Below are 17,841 nucleotides of genomic sequence, written 5' to 3' on the forward strand. Positions count from 1 at the left end.
ACTGTGAATCATAATTGCATCTTTGAACAAGCTCAGAGATTTTAAAACACGAAAAAAATGTGGGTCTTAGGATCATAAAATATGGTAATTTAAAAAAATAACTTCCAAAGTAAAATAATTATGACATATTAAAAACACCTTGAGATTGGGGGTGCCTGGATGGCTCAGTTGGTTAGGCGGCCAACTCTTGATTTTGGCTAAGATGATCTCAACAGTGTGTTGGATCAAGCCCCACATTGGGCTCTACCCTGACAGCAAGGAGCCTGATTGGGATTCTTTCTCTTTCTCTCCCTCTCTGTTCCTCCCCCACCTGTGCTATCTCTTTTTGTCTCTCAAAATAAAATAAGTAAACATTTTTTAAAAATACCTTGGGATGTTCTAAGTGCCAGATAGAAGTACACTATTAATGTTATCAAAGAATTTTCTACTTTTATATTTGAATGTTTATTTATTTTTGAAAGAGATAAAGCGTGCGTGTACAAGCAGGGGAGGGGCAGAGAGAGAGGGAGACAGAGAATCTGAAGCAGGCTCCAGGCTCTGAACTGTCAGCACAGAGCCCAACACAAGCTCAAACCCATGAACTGTGAGATCATGATGTGATCCTAAGTCAGACATTCAACCGACTGAGCCACCCAGGCACCCCAAGGACTTTCTACTTTTTTAAAAAATACATTTATAATTATCAATTTATCTTCATAACTCCAAACAAATATTACTATTCCTATTTTATAGGCAAAGAGGTTGAAACCTGGATAGGTGAAGTCTGTGGCAGAGCTAGGATTATTATTTTTTTTTAAGTTTATTTATTTGACTTTGAGAGAGGGAGCATGAGCAGGGGAGGGGCAGAGAGGGAGTGAGACAGGGAATCCCATGCAGCTCCACACTGTCAGCACAGAGCCCAGTGCAGGTCTCAAACTCACGAACCTGGAGATCATGACCTGAGCCGAAATCAAGAGTTGGACACTTAACTGACGAAGCCACCCAGGCGCCCCCGTGGCAGAGCTAGGATTATAATCAAAGTCTCTTGATTCTAGATCTAGTGTATTACCCTCTTCCACCCTAAAAATACAGTCGATTCTTAGTATTAATTGTAGTTATGTTCTATAAAGTCACCGTCAAGACTGAATTAGCAAATACCAAAGCGTTACCCCTAGGAAAAGTACAGAGCTATGTTCCTGAGAACCTTTAGTCACATTTTTACCAACTGATCAATGCATAACCTTATTTTATGTATGTTTTTGTCTAAAGAGACTTTAATATATAGCATTGTCAGATTAACATTGAACTCACAGCCAACAGCCCTATAACTCATGCGTGAATGAAGCTTATCTAATATGTATTTTCTCCCTAAGGCTCATCATAGCATTCCTGAACTTAGGAACTCTAGACCGCACTTCAGCTCTGTGTTTGGGGTACCTTTTAAACAGCAGAATCACCAAGAAAAAGCACAAAATATGAAAAACATGGCACGTGAAGAGAAGAACACTTGTTACCCTGTGAGCTGAAACAAACAGCCGAAGTGTTAAACCTTGTTCAGCCATAGCTGGGAATGTGTGCATTGTGCAACCCAGGTTTTCAGTGATCTGCAAAAGTCCGCAGATGACTGCTAGAGCACCAGGAAACATGGATTTGACAGTTACAAATACATTTTAGCAAGTTGGCAAATTTGAAAACATGTGCTCTGCAAATAATGAGGGTGGATTGTACTTACTCAAAAGAGTACAAACCAGAAAACTCACCTTGAATTATGCACCACTGATCCTATTAGTCCACAGTTGTCATTTTCTGAGAATATTTTAGAAAGATAAATCAGTAATGTCCGTTTTTTGGATAATTTTACAACAGTAAAAAGCCCCTGGAGTGAGTGTGTTGTGGATGTCCTGGGGCCCTCTCGGCAGCCTCCCACTTACACATGCCCAGAAGTGCCTGTGCAGGAATGTTCAGGGCGGCTTCTAGTCCTCAGAAGCCTATTGTCCACATTTAGTGTGGGGAGTTCTAAGGAGGATGAAGACCCGTGAATATATCCTGAGTAAAAACTTAGAGCAAATGATAGGAACAGAGAGGTATAAAGGATTTAGTTCTTTTACTTAGAAATTGGTAAAAGTCCTCATAACTCTTGCTATGGCCATGAGATTGAGAGAGACAGAATATGATAAAAGACAATGGGTTTGGAGTCAAACCTAGGTTTGGATTTCTGCTTCTGCTATTTGCTAGCTGTGATTTTTGGCAAATCAACCATTCTGAACCTCAGTTTCTTTCTGTACCATGAAATTAATAATACTATTAGGGGGTGCCTGGGTGGCTCAGTCGGTTGAGCGTCCGACTTTGGCTCGGGTCATGATCTCACGGATTGTGAGGTCAAGCCCCGCGTCGGGCTCTGTGCTGACAGCTGGGAGCCTGGAGCCTGCTTCAGATTCTGTGTCTCCCCTCTCTCTACCTCTCCCCTGCTCACACTCTGTGTCTCTTTCTCAAAAATAAATAAACATTAAAAAAATTTAAAAAAAATACTATTAGAATGTTGGAAGTATTAAGTTCATTAAGCAGCAGTTGGATGTCTATTAGTTCTTCCAGTAAGTGCTCAATAAATAGCAACTTTAAAAACAGAGGAGGGGAGCCTGGGTGGCACAGTTGGTTAGGCGGCAGAGACTTGGTTTCGGCTCAGGTTGTGATCTCACAGTTCGTGAGATCGAGCCCTGCATCAGGCTCTGTGCTGACAGGTGAAGCCTGCTTGGGATTCTGTCTCCCTTTTTCTCTGCCCCTCCCCTGCTCGCTCACACTCTCTCTCTCTCTCTCTCAAAATAAGTAAACATTTTTAAAAAAAGAAAGAAACACAGGGAAAGTGTTCTGTGCCTAGTAATACAGAAATTTTAAGTGTTTTTCTTAGATTGTAAGTGGTATTTTTGTTAATTTTTTTAAATGTTTATTTATTTTTGAGACAGTGTGTGAGTGGGGAAAGGGCAGAGAGAGGAAGACAGAATCTGAAGCAGGCTTTAAGCTCTGAGCTGACAGCACAGTGCCCAACACAGGGCTCAGACTCACAAACCATGAGATCATGACGTGAGCTGAAGTCAGACGCTTAACCAACTGAGCCACCCAGGGCACCCCCAGTTGTAAGTGGTATCCTTAAAAAGAGGTCAGTATGCAGTTACCCAGGTTAGAAACCTCCAATCCATCCATTACGCATGTCTCTCCCCTATGTCCTATCAGTCTCCTCTCTGGATTCCGCCTTTTGGATGCACATCAGTATGGGTTCCTCCTCTCCCCACTGTTTTCATCCGGGCCTATCTCAACATGGACTACTGCAGTAGCCACTCACCTACTCCCAGACTCCAGCCTCTCCCTGCTGAAAAGCTTCTAAAGGCTTCACCTGGTCTGTAGAGTAAATTCCAGCACTCAGTATGACACATGGGGTCTCTTTCTACCTGAATCTTTTCCTGTCCATTTTTAGAGACTAGACTCTCAGCTCCCACCATACACCAAGTATTCCAACCCCACTGGACAGTTGTGATTCCTGTGCAACCTTATGCTTCTGGTTTTCCCTTACTCCTGCTGTTCCTTCCATTTCAAGAACATATTCTTTTCCCCACTTGAGAAATTCCAACTCCTCCTTCAGTACCCAGTTCAGGTGACACTCACCTCTGTAACAAATTCTACCCCTCTCTGTTCCCAGGCAGAATTAACCACTTGCCATAATATATCATGTATATGTCTGTGAAAGTCAGTATTGGGAAGTTTTTACTGTGTGTATTTGTTTTTTCTCTTTCTATCTCTCCCTGGTGTCCCAATATGAAGAGAGGCTGGCCATCTGAGCTCCTTGAAGGCAGAGATGAAGTCAACATTATCTGTGTATCCTAAATCCTAGCCCAGTGTCAGGCATGTTGTGGCATCTACCCTCATCAGTTAAATTAGACAGAGATGGGGGGCGCCTGGGTGGCTCAACCAGTTGGGCATCTGACTTTGGCTCAGGTCATGATCTCATGGTTTGAGGGTTCAAGACCTTCGTTGGACTCTGTGCTGACAGCTCAGAGCCTGGAGCCTGTTTTCGATTCTGTGTCTCCCTCTCCACCCTTTCCCCACTCATGCTCTGTGTCTCTCTCTCAAAAATAAATAAACATTGGGGCGCCTGGGTGGCGCAGTCGGTTAAGCGTCCGACTTCAGCCAGGTCACGATCTTGCGGTCTGGGAGTTCGAGCCCCACGTCGGGCTCTGGGCTGATGGCTCAGAGCCTGGAGCCTATTTCTGATCCTGTGTCTCCCTCTCTCTCTGCCCCTCCCCCGTTCATGCTCTGTCTCTCTCTGTCCCAAAAATAAATAAACGTTGACAAAAAAATTTAAAAAAAAATAAATAAACATTAAAGAAATTTAAACAATAAATAAATAAATAAGACAGAAATGGGACATTGTCATAATCAAAAGCATAACCATGCATCTGTAAGGCTGAGTATTTTCTAAAGCTCATCGTTTATTTCTTCATATTTACAATTCAGGTGCTTCTACCTTACAGACACAATGTGAATAGGACTCTTAAAGATGATATAATCGCACAGATGGCATGGTCATCAGAGGACAGTAAATAATTTCAATCTCCCTATAAAATCACAGGTGTTGTATTTTGTAAGTCTTTAAAAACAATTATACAGCAAAGTAGATTAAATGCTTGAGAAACAAGAAGAGAAACTCTACTCTGATCAAAATTTTAACGTAATGATCTGCAATGAAAATTGGGTACCCAAGCCCAAGCACCCTTAATATGGGGGGAAAAAAACAGAATTGGAACAGTTTTCCTTGGAAGAGCCTTAAAACAAAGTCAGCAGTCAGTGAAGTAACCTTTAAGGAACTCACTAGGCTCCTACTCGTAAAATAATGATAGCTTACATTAGGCAGTATCTACTGGGTGCTTTCTGCTTTACGTGTATTATTTTAAACTTTACAGTAACTGTATACAGTAGGCAATTGTCCAGGTTTTACAGATGAGATAACAGAGCCTAAGAGAGGTTGAGTAACTTGCCCAGAATCACACAGTTCCTAGTGCCAGAGGCAGTACGTTAAGGGGAAAAAAAGTACCCATGGATGACTTTGGGACCAATTCTTCTCACACCTTCTTGTCAGCTATTATATACTAGTACTGAGAATGTGTTGAAGACCCTGTCTGTGTGGATTTAACTAACACTGGCCATGACAAAATCAAGCCATCCAAGCTAGAGGGTGTGTTTGTTTTTGAGAGTAGCACATTCATCTGGATGTCTTAGATACCCAACAGAGTATTTGTAACCTGTTTCCCTCAGTCTTTATCTGTTGACATGAAAGATGTTCCTAATTTGCTTTTTTCCTCTCAGGTTTTTTGCTCTTTCTAGGATTCTCTGGTATGCATTTTAAAATGCTGTTACGTGGTGGTGAGCACCTGGGTGGTTCAGTTGGTTAAGCATCAAGCTTCAGCTCAGGTGTGATCTCAGTGTGTGTGGGTTCGAGCCCTGCGTCAGGTTCTGTGCTGACAGCTCACAGCCTGGAGCCTGCTTCAGAATCTGTGTCTCCCTCTCTCTCTGCTCCTCCCCCACGTGCACGTGCGCTCGCTCTCTCTCTCTCTCTCTCTCTCTCTCAAAAATAAACATTAAAAAAATTAAAATGCTATTATTACATGGCTGGGGGTGGAAATTCTCAATATCGGGATACAACTAGGGACATTTGGGGTACCTTTATATTCTCCCTTCCCTTTAATAGAAGCTTTTACAGTTTTTGGTTCCTCATTTATTGTCTCATTAAACCTGCTAGGTGCATATGCCTTTCTTTTTCAGAATGTATAAGTAAATACATGAAACCTGCCCAGTGGGTCTGAGTTGGTAGCTTCTCCATCGACGGGAATGACTTGCTTAATTCACAATGTGCATGAGGAGGCAGTTGGATGTGAGGTGTCTGGGGCATAATCAGCTCCTTGAGGATCCTGCTGCTCTTTTCTTGGTGGAAGCCCTGACCCCATCTCTCATCTCTTGGAGGCCAGAGGAGCAGTGTCTGGCCAGGACTGCAGGAATCTCAAAGGAAGCAAAGGCCTCTTATTCCCCATCTCTGAGGGCCCCATGTGCTCACTGGGAAATTCCACAGTGTGTCCACAAAACTGTAGATTGACACAACAGCAGGGCAGGAGGACAGGGGGTTTTCCACGATTGCCTTCTCAGTGCCCGGTGCTTCTCTGGGAAGGCAGCATGGTATAGCTGTGGGTCAGGATAATGTTTCCTTCCGCTTTCATCCCTCTTGAATAGACACAACTATCTCTATTTTCCAGACTTTCTTTTTTTTTTTTCCACCAAAAATATTTCATTTGATTCTACAGCTTCCCTATTATAAATCTAGGCAACCCTCCAAAGAGCCCTAGCAGAGAGCAATGTTTCAAATCTGTAACAGCAGGGACATGCCCTGTGCTGGATAGGGGCCTGGAGGCCTCTGCCTTGTGAGGGTCAGGGCCAGGAGCGCACTAGGGAGGGGCTGGAGGAGGGTGTTACTCAGGGCCCAGCATCATGCCTGGTGGCTATTTCTTTTTTTTTTTTTTTACATTTATTTATTTTGAGAGAGAGACAGCACGAGGGGGGAAGGGGCAGAGAGAGGGAGAGAGAGAGAATCCCAAGCAGCCTCCATGCTGTCAGCATGGACCCTGACGTGGGGTTCAAACCCACCAAATTGCAAGATCATGACCTGAGCTGACACCAAGAATCGGACACTTAACAACTGAGTTCTCTTTCATAACTGGCTAAATAGCTTTGTCTTGTCTTCCTGGCCTTCAGTCTTGTGCCCAGATATCAACCTACAGGACCCACTTGCCTCCTACAGCCAGTAAATGAGCGTGAAATTCTGTTTTCTTCCAACATTTGAATCAGCTGGCCTTGCTCATAGCTTAGCACTGCTAGGAGATGGGAGAGTCGGCCTCCAAGCCTTTCCAGGGCTGTGTACAAACACTGCAGATAATATATAGCAAAGGAAGGGGTGGGGGGTGGATAATAATTATGTAGATACTCTTCAAACCACTTTTAAATTATAATACATGCCCACTGTAGAAATGTTTTTAAACTGGTTTTTACAAGGATGATAGTGTTAACTACCCTAATCTTGCTACTAAAATATAATCGTTTTTAATTATTATTAACACTTTGGTTTATTTCTTTTCAATCTCTTTATGTACATAATTATTCATAACATGGTTGAGGTCATGCTGAATATTCAGTTTTGTAAGCATTTTAGTGTTTCATTTAAACATTTTTTCTTAGACATCTTAATGACTAAAAAATATGGGTAAAGGATCAAAAGAAGTCTCATTCAAATCCTAATCAGTCCATGAGTATTTGCAAATTTTACTAAGACTTCCCAAATAGGGGCACCTGGGTGGCTCAGTTGGTCAAGTAACAGACTTTGGCTCAGGTCATGATTTTGCAGTTCGTGAGTTCGAGCCTCGCGTTGGACTCTGTGCTGACAGCTCAGAGCCTGGAGCCTGCTTGGGATTCTGTGTCTCCCCCCACCCCCACCCCTCCCCTGCTCACACTGTGTCTCTCTGCCTCTCAATAATAAATAAACATTAAAAAAAATTATTAAAAAAAAAAAAGACTTCCCAAATAAATCCAGAGTAATACCTTGCATGCGTCACTTGGCAAAGCAGTGACGTGTACAGCGGTGTTTGCTTCTGAGCACAAACCGGGAAGGACCCAGTGCTGCCATTGGGAGCCTCCCACTCCACGCTGGTTGCAGGAGACTTGGACACAAGTTCAGTGGCGCCACACAGTTAGTGGAAACCCGGAACTCAGCATTAGCTTCTCAGGTCCCCTGCTTTTCCCCCCACAGTCAATGCCATTAACAAAAGAGTCATTCTTAACTTGCTGTGGCGTCAGTAAAGTGGGTTAGACTTTTAACAGGCCAGTGAATTAGAGGTACTTGACAGGTTTTATTAAACTTTGGTTTAATAAAAGGCCTATTTCAAACTGATGCACGTATGCGTTCTTTTTGTTGAGTTTGTGGTTATTCGGCAAATGCTTCTCCAATTTGAAGACCATATTCGAAGGACTGCTTAGGCATGGCCTGTGACAGGTCTAAAATACACAGGTTCATAAGGATGGTTATTTAAGAATATATGGTACTTTTTTTTTGGCAAGATTCTTAAACTACTTCTACTTCCTATCATTCAGATTCTTCAAAAGGATGTTGATGTCGTTTTTTGATTTGTTATATTACAACATGATGTCACCTAAAAAACCCAAAGCTATTAGCTGTGTAGATAAAGATGATAACTTATGTTTGCGATCTTTTAAAAAAAAAACAAGGTGAGAAAAACCAAGAAGCAGTAGTGATACTTTAAACTGGGGATTTCGGTTAAATATTCATTATTTTCTTTACTGTGACAAAAAAAAAAGCTAAAGAAAACACACATCTGAGACAGATAGTGGCAATAATTCCTATAAACTGGGTTATTAACTAAGCTACCAAGACCTTTAAAGGCAATTAGTACTACTTCTGAAATGGCTCTTATATCAAATCTTAAGATGTAGGAATTATTTCTGCAGTGGTACAAAAAATGTACCATGTTGGGTTACTATCTGTTTAGTTTATGGTAATTATTCAATGAATCTATGAGCTTCAACCTCAAAAGATTAGTGCAACAGTTAATGAAATACACAATAACCAACTCTGTATTGGACCAGATGAGTAAAAACCCTGGCCAGCTGTATCCACGTTGGGAAGCAGGTCTACACTGCATGGCATTCCTGCTTGCTTGCAGAGCGAGGAATGAATCTGTCAGTAAAATTGGGCATTATATTATTAATTAAAAACTGGCAAAACATTAGTTTGCAGTACCTTGATTTTAAAAAACATCACTGAGTGCTGATGTTACAACTTGAGTCAAAGAAGTCAAGATACATATCTTCTGTGAGTGGTTCATTGATCATACTATTGACCCAAATCCATCTTAGAGTAAGTATGACTTGAAAGTTTTCAGTGAATTATGCTGAGCCTAAAAATTCTCCCCAAATCATAGCATCTGTTCTGTATTTACAAACTGAAATAACTACGGATGTCAAATGAAAGAAGATTGTTTCCTTTAGAAAATAAGTCTTTTTTTATTTAGATGTTTACATCAAAAATCTCTTCAAACTTTAAAGCTTTTGATTTCCTTGTCCCGGGGTAGCTAATGTGTAATCGTTGCCATCTCTCCCACCCAGTGCCCTGCCAGACCGTTCTGGATTATTTGAAGACTGTGCTGCAGCATCACAACCAGCTCCTGATCCCCCAGCCAGCCGACCAGCCCGCCGAGGTAGGTTCCTAGGGAAGAAGGTAGACATCATTCTGTCTGAAGTTTCCTTCAGACCAAGCTTCTCAATAGCTTCCACGGATGCGCCAGAACAGATGGCCGGCAAGACACATTTTTGACTCTCTGAGGTCTGTGGTGCTTATTACCTATGAGTCCATGTACTTTGGAGGAAGATCATGCGTGTACTTGACTCACCAAGATTCAACGCTGTACTCTTGAGAGGGGGCGGTAAAGAAATGCCAGTTTAAATGGCATAGGCAAGTCTTTTGGCATTCTTGCGGCACAGGGGCTGAAATGGGAAACACCAGCCTGCCCTTCTCTGGCAGAGCCAGTATTCCAAAAAACCTCTTGCTCTAAGGCACCTCCCACACTTCTTGATTTTTAGATGGGTGTTCACCAGACCCCGGGCTCTGAAACATGAGCATTTCTTCCTCTGGACCTTGGTAGGAGCAACCACAGCCCCTTCCAAAGTGTAGGAGAAAGGGTCTGTTCTGCTGGTAATGGCATGTCAGTTTAAACATGGTACATTTTTACAAGATTTTCAAGGCTCGGTTTTGAAATAATGTTGTTTTAATCATATAGACTTTAGAACCTAAATCCAGTGGAAGTAACAACAGCACTGTATGGTGCTGAGGTTAGAAATGTCCTAGATTGATAGCAGTATGTCAGCTCTTTTTACGTAGTTTGCTTCTTTTGGCAAGGTGAATTGTTCACTGGTGACAGCAGGCTGTGGACCTTCTCATCTCGTCTTCACACATCCTTCCATACTGTCTGTGTCTAGTTGAAATCATCTTGAAATTCCTTTCTCAAGGGGCGCCTGGGTGGCTCAGTCAGTTAAGCGTCTGACTTCGGCTCGGGTTATGATCTCATGGTTCGTGAGTTTGAGCCCCACATCAGGCTCTGTGCTGACAGCTCAGAGCCTGGATTCTGCTTCAAATTCTCTGTCTCCCCCTCCCCCATTCTCTCTCTGTCTCTCTCTCTCTCTCTCTCTCTCTCTGTCTCTCTCTCTCTCTCTCAAAAATAAATATTAAAAAATTAAAAAATTCTATCCTTGTGCTATCCACTTCATAGATCCAGCCTCACACCTGCCATTCCCACCCTGACCCCATGCCTCGCTGCCAAAGATAGACAAGAAAACACCACCCGCCACTTTTCTGCACATAAAATAGACCAGAGAATGAAAAGACACGGAAACTCACCTGTGGCATGAGACATGTTTGGCAGTCACTCCCTTTCCCTGAAGTTTGGAGGAGCTACTTCAGAGTGTCTGCCCCTTTCCTCCAGTGCCCTGTCCCTGGGGCCACCACCCTCCCGCTCTTGAATTCTGCAAAAAAGTAAGCGATACCAAGTTGAAGTCAATCCGGTGAATTCTGCTGCACTGATTCCTACCTTCTGGCACACCTGGTGCCCCCAGGAAGCCATGCCCCTGCCCCTTGTTGGGGCTACCCATCCACGCTTGTTCTTTCATCCATGCTGCCCTCCCCCTTCTGGGGCTTTGTGCCATCAGTTATTCCTTGTCTTGTGCACCGATTTACCGGGTCACTCCTCTGAGTATCAAACACCATGAAACTCGGCCTTCCCTTGATGCTCCCACACTCCCTCCATTATCATCTTTTCTTTCTCTTTCCATCACGCACTGCAGTCTCTGTCCACCCTTCCACTGTGCACCACCATGCATCAGGCTCCTTGAAGGTTGGGCCATGTCTCCAGTGCCTGTCATTGGAGGCACTTGCAGAATGGTCGCCTCATTTCTTTAGAGATTAAAACACTTGAAAGACTGGTCTGTATTTGTTACTCCATTCTTGGTTTCCAACTTGCTCTTTGCCCCCAAGAATCTGGCTGCACCTTGACTACTTACCAGAGTCCTCTGCAAGTGGCCCTGGGGACATTCCCAGCGCCAGTGCAGGGGCCCTTTTTCCAGCTCCCATTATCCCCAGGACCTCACCTTTCTGCTCCATGCTTTCTCTTGGACTCAGTGTCAGGACTGTCTTCTCCTTCCTTGTCCTTTTCATCTCCCTCTCTCACCATCCACTGCCCTTCTCCAGTCAGTTATGTTCTCTCTCTGAACACCAGCTACGTGCAGGTTAACAAGTCCCAAATCTAGATCTGGGCCACCAGTCCCCAACTCCCAGCCACTGTGTCCAACTGCTGACCAACAATGGAATGCTCTTGCACCCTCAAACTCATGGCATGGCCTCTGAATGCCCATCCCTACCCCTGTTTTCTCTGCAGTAAAGGCAGCAACAACCCCAGGCAGAAATTTCTGAGGCATTACTGATTCCTTCCTCATTCCTGACATCTGCTTGTTCCACAGCTACATTGAGTAGTGTCTCTTTTCTCTACCTCTCTCCCCACACTTTTTACCTGGAGTATGCAACATATTCTTCTCCTTTCTCCACACTAGGAAGTTAGTTTTCTAAACCAGTATTTATTCCAGAATAAATGTCACATGCTTGAAATCCTTTGTTTACTCCCTAGAATAGGGTCCACATTTCCCAACTTGACATTTCTGTTATACAGAAAAACACTTCTAAAAAGCCCACTTTCTCCAAGAAGTTCTCCCTGATTGCCATACCCTCTCTGTGCTCACAGAGCACATTGTTCCTAAAAGTAATTCAGAAGTTACTTAAATGTTAAGTAATATGTCTTCCATTTGTTTGAGTCTGTGAATGCATTAAATGAATGCTTTTTATTTTGGTTTTTTCAAAGTGATTTATAGATGAGAGTTTAATAACCTGTTGGTGGCTAATTGAAGAGACTATGCAATCAGAATTTATGAAAACATAAAAAAGGGACATATCTACATTTCCTCTGGATAGGAATATTCAAACTTTTTTATTACCCATCATCGCCATTATTATGCTGTTTTTACTGTCATTTCAGGCATGTGGGCATTTTCTCAATATTATTGATCACATTTTATTTCTATTAACTATGGTAAAGCAGTATGGTAAACCTCAGGGTTCCTGGGTGGCTCAGTTTGGTTAAGCATCTGACCTCGGCTCAGGTCATGATCTCACGGTCCATGGGTCCGAGCCCCACCTCGGGCTCTGTGCTAACAGCCCAGAGCCTGGAGCCTGCTTCAGATTCTGTGTCTCCCTCTTTCTCTGCCCCTCCCTTGCTCACATTCTCTCTCTCAAAAATAAATAAACATTAAAAAAAAATAAAACAGTATGGTAAATCTCATCCTTAAAACAGGGAGCATCTGAGTTGTTTGGGGCTGTAAATTACTTTCTTCCTGCTTTTCCTTTTTTTTTTTTTTTTTTTTTTTTTTTTAAAGAAAATTACCTCCAAATGGTATTTCTACACTTATGGAGAGCTTCATTTTTTGGAGAGCTGTTGAGCTCTTCTGTACGAGTGGATTCTTTTTAAGGATTTGAGAAAGTTCATTCCTTGGTTTCTGAGCTCCCTCATCTCCAGCACCTCTCATCTTGAAACAGACTCAACCCTGGTCTTAGGGGTGGGCTCTGAATTCAAGGACCAGGTTCCTAGTTCCACCTTTTGTCTTGTGAGACCTTGGAAAAGGATTTAACATCCTTGGCAAAACAGTTACAGGAACCCTGTCTTGCCCATGAGCTCAGACACCCAAGGGAAAGCTGTTTTTTTTTATTTATTTATTTATTTAAAAAATTTTTTTTTAATTTTTTTTTTTTTTAACATTTATTTATTTTTGGGACAGAGAGAGACAGAGCATGAATGGGGGAGGGGCAGAGAGAGAGGGAGACACAGAATCGGAAACAGGCTCCAGGCTCCGAGCCATCAGCCCAGAGCCCGACGCGGGGCTCGAACTCACGGACCGCGAGATCGTGATCTGGCTGAAGTCGGACGCTTAACCGACTGCGCCACCCAGGCGCCCCTAAAAAAATTTTTTTAACATTTATTTGTGAGACAGAGAGAGAGCATGAATGGGGGAGGGTCAGAGAGAGAGGGAGACACAGAATCCAAAGCAGGCTCCAGGCCCTGAGCCGTCAGCACAGAGTCCAACGTGGGGCTTGAACCCATGAACTGCGAGATCATGACCTGAGCCGAAGTCAGACGCCCAACCGACTGAGCCACCCAGGCGCCCCGGGAAAGCTGTTTTTAAAACTTGCACAGTATTAGAGGCTCCTGAGTGGCTCAGTTGGCTAAGCGTCCGACTTTGGTTCAGGTCATGATCTCGCGGTTCATGAGTTGGAGCCCCACATCAGGCTCTGTGCTGACAGCTCGGAGCCTGGAGCCTGCTTCAGATTCTGTGTCTCCCTCTCTCTCTGCCCCTTCCCTGCTCTCACTGTGTTACTCTCTCTTTCTGTCAAAAGTAAACAAACATTAAAAATATTTTTTAAGGGGCGCCTGGGTGGCGCAGTCGGTTAAGCGTCTGACTTCAGCCAGGTCACGATCTTGCCGTCCGTGAGTTCGAGCCCCGCGTCGGGCTCTGGGCTGATGGCTCGGAGCCTGGAGCCTGTTTCCGATTCTGTGTCTCCCTCTCTCTCTGCCCCTCCCCCGTTCATGCTCTGTCTCTCTCTGTCCCAAAAATAAATAAACGTTGAAAAAAAAAAATTAAAAAAAAAATTTTTTTTAATAATAAAAAAAACTTGCACAACATTAAATAAGTAAAAGGTTTAACAACCCACTGCTCAGTCTCCTTTTCCGAGGCTGACAGGTGTACTTACAAGGACCATCACTGAAAGGATGATCTTAAATTAAGGATTGGCAGAAGCCCTCTGTCCCTAGTACCAGCTTTTAATGGCCCCTTGTCTTTGTTGCTCTCCTTAAAGATCTTTCACTCTGCCCATTTCTATTCATCAGAAGCTCTTCACATGTCCCAGTGCCGCAGCAGTAAAAAGAGAGAGAAAGAACTCTTCATTGTAGCCACCATTCTTGAGCGTGTGCTTCATAGCAGCCACACTAGCATCTACTGCATCAGTCATTGTACAGATATTCACTGCACCTACTGTGTGTCGGACACTGTTCTCAGCCCTGAGAATAAGGCATTGAGTAAAGCACAGACTAAAAACCCCAGCCCTCATGGGCTTATCTTCAGGTGGGGAGATGGGTGGTTTCCCCACCACAAAGCTGCAAACGGGGATCATTATCCTTAGTTTGACAGACAGAGCTGAAGCTTCCATGTCGGTCACCTGAGGCCTGCCCCAGAGCCCGGCTCTGCAAGGGTACTGGCAGCACCACGTGTGAGCAGCAAAGAGGCCAAGGCCACAGAGTGCACGGGGCTAGCCTCAGTCTGTGCATCGCTGATTGTGTAAATGGTGGCGGTTATCAGTAATGTTCTTCCACAGAAATACTTTTTGACACAATCTGTGGTCTGAGGCAACCAGCCCTGGATTCCACCTTCCTCGGGCCCCACCCTGTTGTCCTGAGAGCTCCACTAATCACAACCCTGGTAAACCCTTTTCTCCCTGTGCATGGGAAGCAGGAGAATTCTCTTCCTTGCAATCTATCTCCTTCTCCATGCCGTGACCCTCTCTCTGTTCCTTGTCTTTGTGAAGGACACTGCCATTTCACCTGGGAATCACCTTGACTCTTCAGTCCCCCACACCCTGGCTCACTGGAATGGTTGCCTGCCCTCCTGGATTCTGTATCTTTCCTCCTTGCTTCTCTGTGCTACCTCAGACTCCTATCATCCCTCCATCTCTCACCCCGGGCTGTGAGAGAGCAGCCTGGGCTGAGGGGACCCTTTCTGAACCTCTGGGCTCTTGCCCATCTGTGATCATTTACAGCACCAGAGCCAAGTCTTGGTTCATGCTCCCCTATACTCAAGTCTTAAACCCACAATAATTTAGTTCTTCCCATTTTATAAACAGGGAAACTTTGGTGCAACCAGTTGAAGTCTCTTGCTCAAGAAACACAAATAACACCTGGAACCAAGATTCAGTTCAGACTGCAGCTGGTCTAAATTCAGAGTACAAACCGTGTGCCTCAGCTGCCTCCCTTATAACAAGGAACCTGAGCCACACTCCTTCTAGTTCAAGGAAGTGTGACCAGTGTGGTGATGACTTTCCCCAGGTGTGATTCCATGCAGCTTTAGGGGACGGTCTTGTCTGCACCTTTCCTCCTGGGTCCTGTGCCATTTGCCCTTCTCAGTGCTCAACTAACAGCAGTTTTTGAAATAAAACCCTATCAGACCCAAACAGTGCCAAATTTATAACCTGTAGTAAATTTGCAGAGTTGTAAAACTGAATGAGTTTTTCTTTATTTTGTACACCTTAATTACTAGGGAAGGAGTACATTAAAACTAAGATCATGGGTTAATTTGTCCTGGACTGTAGAATTTTATGGACAACCAGAACTAAAGTAATGGTTGTGTAGGTGGAATTGACTAAACATGGCTTATAAATGTTACAGAAATTCCTGTAATTAGTCCCACTGCAGCTATTGAGCCTGGGAATTTTATAGCAGACATAAATTAAGAAGATGAAAAGGAAGAAAAATTTTGAGTTGACATAGTGGCATTTGCAGAAGCTATAATTTGAGGAAACCTGGTTTGCGTTAAATTGATTTTTTTTTCTTTAGTTTTCACAATTCTCCCTTTTTTAAATTCACTTTTTAATGTCATTTCCACTGTTATGCAGTGGCTATCAGGTGTTAGGCGAATTAAGCACAAGTAATAAATACCTTATGAAAATAGACCACCAGCATCATTTCTAAAAATACTTAACCGCCAACCAAAGGATGAAGAGACCTGTTTGATCACACTCTTCAAAGTCATTTTTGCATATTTTAATAGATTGAAAAGGAAAGTTACGGGTTATATTTAAATACTGTTCCCTGTCATTGGATCTTGACACATTTTAACCTACCTGTTAAAATGCAAGTTATAAATAGCTCCTCTTTCAAAGGTGTTCATTATACCTCATTGGCTCTTGTTATAGAAAATGCAAATGTAATTTGAAAAGTGCCCGTTCTCAGTGTGAGCAATTACCTGTGCTCTTCAGTACCTGGTTCATTGTCAGCAGAGCCACTTGGTTAAAAAGCATGTTTGCCTTTGAAATGGAGATCGCCTTGGCTGGCTGGCTGGCTGGCTAAGTTAAGGTAATGAGAAAATACTTCGCTTTTCCAGGGAAGCAAGCAGCTGTTGAACAACTATCCTGTCTACATAACGAGCAAACAGTGGGACGAGGCGGTAAATTCTTCAAAGAAAGATGGGAGACGGCTCCTTCGATACCTCATCAGATTTGTTTTCACAACCGATGAGCTTAAGTACTCATGCGGCCTTGGGAAAAGGAAAAGGTCAGTGCAGTCAGGAGAGACAGGTCCTGAAAGACGCCCTCTGGATCCAGTTAAAGTAACATGCCTCCGAGGTACTGCATCCTTCCGCTCAGTGTCACCATCTGTGATCTCATTTCACTGCATTGGCTGTGGCTCCCCCGTGCAAGTGTTCAGCCTTTACTGTATTTTGGTTTTTTCCGCTGAGACCTTTCTAGGCTTCATGTGGCCCATCTACTTGGTATCGAGAAGTTCTTTAAAACACCTTCGTTTGCTTTAGCCTTGGCGTTCTCACTTAGTGGCACATAAGCATTGCATAGCACCTCATGTTTCACGCTTTAAATCTAGAGTTTCTTTGCTGCCACAGAAGGCCACCTCCAGCAAAACTGGAGCATTGGGAAATGCACGGAGGAAGGGAGGACGTGGAATTTGCCAAAAATTAGTAAAATGATATATCCCATTTCCATTTGCAGCTTGTGCCTCCCACCACCCGCCAGCTACCTCCTTAAGAGTACTTGCACCTAACTCCTTATGAAATTTATTTAGAATTAATTTCCCTTAAAATTGGGGTGCCTAAAGTATTCCTGGCCCCATCAAACTTTATTTTGTCAGCATTTTTGAAGTTTCTATATTAAAAATACTACTTAGATGCTACCATTTCCTCAGTATTAACAACTGATTACTTTGCAGCTGATCTACACTGTGGTAGGCCAGGCAGAGGGTGAGAAGGAGGAATCAAGAGCTATACAGTTGATTCAGCAGGTGCAATTAAACACAGATTTAGACAAGTAGAAACATTATAGCGCCACCAGGAACACTGATCACACATGACAGATTCACATCAAAAGGCTCAAACATTAACCTTTATAATTCACTAGTAATTTTATTGGTTGGAAAAGCTTATTCATAATTTACTTGAGACAGGGATCAAAATATTTCCTGGCGAAGAAATGACAGTGAAGAAACATCATTACTGATGAGGCCTTGTTTTCAGAAAGGACATTCCAGCATTCCCTCCCAGGATGCCCACAGTATTCGGCAACATCAGGGTGCCTAAGACATGTGTAGATTTTGTTAGCAGCTGCAATTCCTCAGTGCCTCCCCCCCAGCCCCCAGGCTTCTGATTTAGCACGTCTGGAGTAGGAGTGAGAGAGGCATGCATTGCTGGTGATTCTGGTTCAGGTGGCCCATCCTTGAGAAAACCACCAGGAATGAAAACCCCAGTGTCCCCTATGCATGGGTGAGCCAGAGCACCGCCTGTTGGCCAGTCTGAAAATTCCACCTACTCAGTGGGTGATGGAAATTTCCAGGGTCTTAGCAGACTAAGCCAGAGTTTCCTTTATTTCTCAACATCATTAGAGCT

At 43.5% G+C, this 17,841-nt stretch overlaps 1 protein-coding gene across 2 annotated transcripts in view; it reads left to right on the plus strand.

The window, feature by feature from the left end:
- Window positions 1–17,841, plus strand: part of BEND4 (BEN domain containing 4) — a 39,117-nt gene that overhangs the window by 12,504 nt on the left and 8,772 nt on the right. The window contains exons 4-5 of one of the 2 annotated variants that reach the window (XM_043572759.1): window positions 9,193–9,284; window positions 16,333–16,573. In XM_043572759.1, coding sequence (XP_043428694.1) covers window positions 9,193–9,284; window positions 16,333–16,573 — 333 coding nt within the window. The remainder of the gene's footprint in view (window positions 1–9,192; window positions 9,285–16,332; window positions 16,574–17,841) is intronic. The other variant, XM_043572760.1, reaches the window with a different exon arrangement.

This window comes from Prionailurus bengalensis, chromosome B1 (assembly GCF_016509475.1).
Source record: "Prionailurus bengalensis isolate Pbe53 chromosome B1, Fcat_Pben_1.1_paternal_pri, whole genome shotgun sequence".
Taxonomy (NCBI): domain Eukaryota; kingdom Metazoa; phylum Chordata; class Mammalia; order Carnivora; family Felidae; genus Prionailurus; species Prionailurus bengalensis.